The sequence below is a fragment of the Musa acuminata genome, chromosome BXJ2-7 (genome assembly GCF_036884655.1).
Source record: "Musa acuminata AAA Group cultivar baxijiao chromosome BXJ2-7, Cavendish_Baxijiao_AAA, whole genome shotgun sequence".
Classification (NCBI taxonomy): Eukaryota; Viridiplantae; Streptophyta; class Magnoliopsida; order Zingiberales; family Musaceae; genus Musa; species Musa acuminata.
The window spans coordinates 15,481,667-15,488,158 of NC_088344.1; the positions used below are offsets into that span (position 1 = coordinate 15,481,667).

At 34.5% G+C, this 6,492-nt stretch overlaps 1 protein-coding gene across 2 annotated transcripts; it reads right to left on the bottom strand.

Moving 5' to 3' along the window:
• Nucleotides 1-5,605, bottom strand: LOC103991987 (secretory carrier-associated membrane protein 4-like). 2 transcript variants are annotated; one of them, XR_010488673.1, is made up of 13 exons: nt 5,419-5,605; nt 4,855-4,965; nt 4,702-4,764; nt 4,134-4,167; nt 3,937-4,059; nt 3,079-3,141; nt 2,883-2,976; nt 2,604-2,649; nt 2,458-2,525; nt 978-1,026; nt 708-773; nt 231-382; nt 1-141 (listed from the first exon to the last, which is right to left on the bottom strand). XR_010488673.1 is itself a non-coding variant. In XM_009411538.3 (12 exons), the coding sequence occupies exons 1-12, from the start codon at nt 5,473-5,475 to the stop codon at nt 350-352; spliced, it is 807 nt and encodes a 268-aa protein (XP_009409813.1). In that variant the 5' UTR covers nt 5,476-5,605; the 3' UTR covers nt 154-349. The 2 variants fall into 2 exon arrangements, 1 of the variants encoding a protein (XP_009409813.1); XM_009411538.3 differs by lacking the exon at nt 1-141 and having other exon boundaries at nt 154-382.
• Nucleotides 5,606-6,492: the final 887 nt, after the last annotated feature.

Consider the following 6,492-nt stretch of genomic DNA (forward strand, 5'->3'; position numbering starts at 1 on the left):
CAACCAACCAATCTTAAAGCATCACATTATTCCACCAATGACTCTTGAAAGCATTTGAGGGATGATTTCATTCCTAAAATCCCAACAATAGGCCAAAGTTGTTGATTCCTCCAACAGAATGGTAATCTGATGATCTTCAAGCTAATAACCCCATTCAACAAGCAATGAAAGAACTTAGATGATATGACAATGTAACAGATGAAAAAAGGAATGTGATCATTCAAACTCACCCAACAGACGGTCACATCATCGTGAAACAAATGAAGCTAAAAGAAATAAATTTAAAAGAAGAGCAGCTTAAGCAGGACGCTAGATCAAAACATTTTGGGCTTCACTGCATGCAATTTCTTCATTTATGACCTCTAAAGTACATGTAAATTTTCTGCAAACGAAAATCAAAATTACAGTGAGAAAAACAAATCATTAGAAACGAATGGAAAAACAGTAATCCAATTATGTAGTTATGTAGAGAACTGCTTGTGACCATTATTCCTTAACAATAAAGCTAAAGGTTCAAATCTTAGCACAAAAGTGCATAAACAAGTGCTTTGTGCTTATGTATATTGATTGTCATCCTAAATTTTGCTCTCAAACAGTTTATTACTAACAAAGTTTGCATAATATATTATATAGAACATCTGTAATTACCAAAACAAAGGTTTCCAAACAAAGTTTGCAAGTAATCCTAAAGAAATTTTGGCACTAACCTGAAGCACCCAGAGGCTTAAAAGTGTTTCCAAACAAAATAAGCCAAAACCAATCAAGTAAAAGATCTGTAATTATCAAAACAAAGGTTAACATTATTTCAACATAAATTACAAATTACCTAGAGAATATATAGATTAACTAAAAATTGATCCACAATTGACTGAGAATTTTCCTGTTTCAAATAACAAGGTTCTTTGCCATTAAAAGAAAATACTTGTAAACCCAAAAAATCATGGAAGAGGAACTAAGTTTTGAGAAGGTGAACTTACCCCAACAACCATGTGATCTGAAAAAGTGTCAATTGCAGCCAGTATACCCCTGATAGCAGAAAGCAAACTTGAATATTATGGAGTGACTTATCTCTAAAAAAAGTAAAGCACAATAACATGAAGAAAAATGTGACATTGCAAGGATTAATTTCCAAAATCCATCCCACTCCTGAGGCAAACTATACTTTCTTGTCCTTTTACTTTGAAATGGAAGATGACTTCTGCATGAGGGAGATTTCAGAAGTAGTTCTGAACAAGAACCTTATCTACACTTTAGTACTGTATTCAGGCAGAAGCATGCTGAACAGAATGTCAACATTTCAAGTTTCAACAAGCCATTTAGCTAGGAACTAACTTCTCCATGTTACATACATGATCGTACATAAAAGTCATGCAAACAGTAGCAGTAAGCCCAAATCATGGGCAGGATTTTACATGAAAGAGATATAATCATTATCATACTTTATATTCATCAAACTAGGATGGTAGCCCCTCATAAAAGCCTAGAAACTCAGTGCAGGCCACAAAGATAAACGTCATCAAACATTGACTGTCTCAGTTAGCCACCACATGAACATTCAAGAAATAAATGAAAGATGTATGATACTAGATTTGAAGTTAATAGAAGAATGATATAATCATCATTATGCAAGCTAAGAAATAAATTTCAACTGCAGGAAGTCAGATAATCAGTAATCTGTTGATCCCACAAACCTGGTTTGATTTGCTCCCAGTGTTTAGTTCACCACCCTGTGATTCAGTGCTTAACACCCAATTGCAAGAGGCCAATACATTCATCAGATTGATAAATGTAGTTCTTCCAACTAAATTAAACCAAGACATAAGGTTCTCTACCTAACTTTAACCAAGACAAGTCGACAAAGCTCAGAATCACTGGGCCATGACTCCGGCTCCAGGTCAAGCTATTTGTTGCTAAGAAGTTTTCAAAGTGTTTACCACATTTGACAAAGACACAGTAACCAAGCTACTCAGGTTCTCTCTAGTTCTTCATGGAATATGCTCCATTCATTTAAGAATCTAATCTATCGTGAGAAGAGAAGAATTTAACAAAGACATGGTTCCAAGATTGTTTATTTACTATGGTCAGAATAGTTCATGAACCACAATTTGTTGAGATTACCTTAATAATGGTTGGTCCAAACCTTCATCTTCTATTGAAACTCGTGATATGATATGATCTGATATGTATATATGTATGTGTGTGTATACATATGTATAAGCATATGCATATGTATGTATATATAGGTATATGTATATATATACATATATGTATACATATATATATACATATTTATATATATATACATATATGTATATATATATATATATATATATATATATATGTATACATATATATATAATAGCAATAAAATTACAATATAATGATAACAACGAAAACAAAGCCCACTGATCTAAAACATATGCGGTATGAGGATTACAAGCCCAAAAAATCACTTACGTCAATGACTTCCCATCAAAAACAATTGGAGGAGCAATAGCAGCAATGATGCAAAAGCCAATATGGATCTGTACATAATAAGAATGAAATACTCATCAATGGCCAATTATGATCAGTTCTCAAAAAGTGATCATCAAGAGAATCACCAGGTACAAGAGGAAGAACCAACCAAATCTCACTGCACTCTCAGTCCTGTTCACCAATCAAAATGTTAAAGCAAAAATTAGTAGAATAATTTCATGAAACTCCACTTGCAAGAAAAAAAGCAGCGAGCATTTGATCAATGTTTTCATTAACTTTCATTTTAATAGTCATCAGCAATGATTAAACTTGTTTGTATTTGATTTGAGTTTAACAATTTTAACTTTGAATTTGCAAAAATACAAGATTCCTGCTATACTAATTGTCACTTTCTGATTACCTACCTCATTGCACGATATAGAGGCCTGTACCACAATAGATACGAAAGAGGACATCCAAGAAAAGCATAGATTATTGCAAGGAAAAAGACTTTAACCCCTGCCAAGAAAGAAATGTATGGCATACTACAATGATTAATAAATAAATAAGGACCCCAAGCCAAACAATAACAGATAGGTCAAGGCTACTAGAGTGCCTTACCACAGCCTTTAATCCAACATACAGTCACAGCAAGGATATTCCAAGAAAGACACAGAACAATTCCTGAAAAGAACTACAAAGAAGTAAACTATTTGCACCATATGGACAATTGAACCTAGGCAAATATTACTGCTGTGCTAAACGCTAACTAAATAGAGAAAGTACAAACTACTGCCAGGTTTTTCATGCCTGAAGTAATTAACATATGAAAATATGAAGCACAACAGCATCAGGTGTTGTATACAAGTTGGTAAACATTCCTCAAGCACTAACTCAAATTTCAAATAAATAACATACACCAAAAAGTAGATATCTATGATAATCAGTAGAGATGAGAGTTTTGATGGGTAGTATAATGCAGGGTTATAAGAGATTCTAAAGCCAACATTCCATGTTTCCATGGCCTCCTGGTTCAGTGCAAAATTTGATGACTAAAGTTTCCTAATAAGGATACCAAGTTGCTAATACAAAATAACAGAATAACATAGAGACCAGATAAACTATAGGCACAGCAAACAAGCCCCTGGAAAAAGGGGGAGAAAAGTTAATTGCAATGGGAACTAGGAATCAGAAGCAAAACCCATTGAGGACTTGCAACTACCATCTGGTAGTTACAGTTACAAATATTATAGAACTTGGTCACAAAACTTCTTGCATTGACTTGAAAATGGATATCTTGTGCAGGTAAAAAAACCCTAGTTTTGGCACACTCTCCAAATGTCTAAAAAATAACATAAATCTAAAAGTTTTTATTTCTATGGACATAATTGCAAACAGGATAAGATACTAATGCCACATACTTGGTGGAAGAATTCATAACTAAGACTGCTATGAAAAAAACAGAATCAAATCTGATACCTAGCCAGCTTGCAAATGCTAAATACTGCAACCTCTGAGCATGAATTGGTATCTCCTTAGCAATATCATGGTGAATGATTGGGAACACTGGTGGCCAATTCTTATCTTCTGTAGTAACACCAGCTGCAGAAAAGGTATATGGACACAATAGTTTCAGACAATACAGAGTATATTTGCAAAAGAACTTTCGTACCTACCATTCGACAAAGCATCTTCCCTTCGTTTAATTTCCTGCAAGAAGCAAAAAAGCAAATTAAAGTATTTAGTCTATGATCTAGCTTGAGAGATAGCAGCTAGGATGCAAAATATATTAGCTTATTCATATGTGGCAATACAAATTACAACTGCAAACCGCACTAGAGACCACAACCATGTGATAGCATTTGATAAAGCCAAAGGAAAATGCCACGATGATAAAAAAATCTAATGTCCAGAGATTCATTCATGTAGGCCAACCCAAGTTTAAGACATTAAAGCTTCGTCTGTGGGAACCTTATCCACTTGAGACGGCCAATGCAGCAAGTCGAAATTCAACTAGAAACAGATTATACTCCACATACACCCTAATGCTGATCAGTATAACTTATCTAAATCCACAACCATTACAAGGCATCTTATCTTGTTGGTGTTTTAAAATTATTGTTCTGACTTGTACCCAACTTTAACCTTGCCAACTAAACTTTAGAACCTCCGAGGTCACACTTGTACAAGATAACTATGTTAGAGAGTAATAACAGGAGAAATAGTGGTAACAGACGAGCTAACCGTCTCTCTCCTTTTCAGTTCTGCTTCCCATGCTGCAAGTTCTTGTGCCTTCTTTCTGGAATCCTGTTAACATTGCCCAAACAAAAACTGCATTGGATCATCAAAGGGCAGAGCAAAATTACAAAAAAAAAACTGTTAAATCGCAGTGCACACATTTGTCGTCTCCAGTGGAACATCAACAACCGCATCGTGCTTATTTCCGAAACCCAGAGTAACAGATGACAGCGAAGGGAACTTCGACTTTTTGTCAGATCCTGCTCCATTCTGTAACGGAAAACCATTACAATCAAAAAAACAAACAACACTACCGCAACAATGTACATCATCACAATAGAAAACAAATCTTTAGCATAAATTGAAGAAGCCGATGAATTCTGTTGGCGATCAAGAAAGATCGTAGCAGCTAGCCCGATCGACCATCCGATCAATGAAAACCAAATCAGAACCGACGGATTCCCAAGACCCATAGGACAAGCATTCAACGACAAGAGCTAGGGCTCCGATGTCCAGATCCATAAGAACCCTATGTCTCTACTCGACAAGGGTATCTTTGATGGATCAGGAAGAAGTGCATTTAGTTCGAGCCATATCAGATCAAGCAAGTGGACTGAAACCAAGAAAAGCAAGTAAATGCAGCGGAAAAAGTAGAAGCGCAAAGAACCAGGCAACGGCGACATATTCGAAAGATGAAGACGAGGTAGGAGGAGGTGACACTACCGAGAAGGGACTGACTGCGTCTTCGTCGAAGGGGTTGGGATCACCGTGGCGCTGCATTCTCTCTTTTCTTCTAAGAGATAGAAGCGAAGGAATGGGAGAAGAGCCGAAGGAGCGCAGTGAGGTGAGAAATGGAGTTGAAACGACGCGATAAGGAAACACGAGATCCGCGGAGCGTTTGAAAGTGGTCGCTTGCTTCGTCGGCGACCGAAAGAGAAACAATAAATAAAATATTCTCTAATAATTATATTATATTATATTATATTATATTTATGTCTATTATAATAAATGTGTATTATATTTATTGTATGAGAAAATTCATCTCCCGTTTGAATCTGACCACGTTTTCGGTTTCGTCCTGATTTGAGAAAATTTGAAAACAAAATCGAACTACTAATTTTGAAACCATTGATTTTGGTTTGAATCGATAATTTTTAAATAATTTTTTAAAGATAATTTATAATATATAAAAAATATAATTTTTATCTTTAATTTTTAAAAAATAATTAATGTACATTCATAATGACTTAATGTGTGTAAATATATAATGACATAACTAAAATATTTGACATAAAATTAAATAAAATTATAAATATCTAATCGATGTTAGATGTTTCAGTAATCTATATTGAAAAGGAGGTTATTGTTTTTCACAAACAATATTTTAGTTTTGTTTCGTCAACTTTGTCTGATCTTCGATGCATTGCATATTTGAGCGATTTAGAAATTACGCGTGATTTGATTTCATTTAGGTACCATCCTCGCGCACTAAAAACTTGCTCAATAGCTACTGTCGACACTGGAATCACTATTATTTGCCTCGCAACCTTCGTTAAGATTGAAAATTATTCTTGTGTATCGTGTTTATCATTCTAGAATCGAAAACTCTGTACTTATAATATTCTCACTAAACTCAAGAGAAGTTGATAGATATACATCAAGCTCTGAGGATCCTCTTAGCTTTTTTTTTTTATCTTTAACTAATAGTTTTTTTTCTCTTAAAGATTTTACTTCCTCCGCTAACTTGAACAATATATTAAAAGTTTTGGAAGTATCATGTTCTCTACTATACTATAG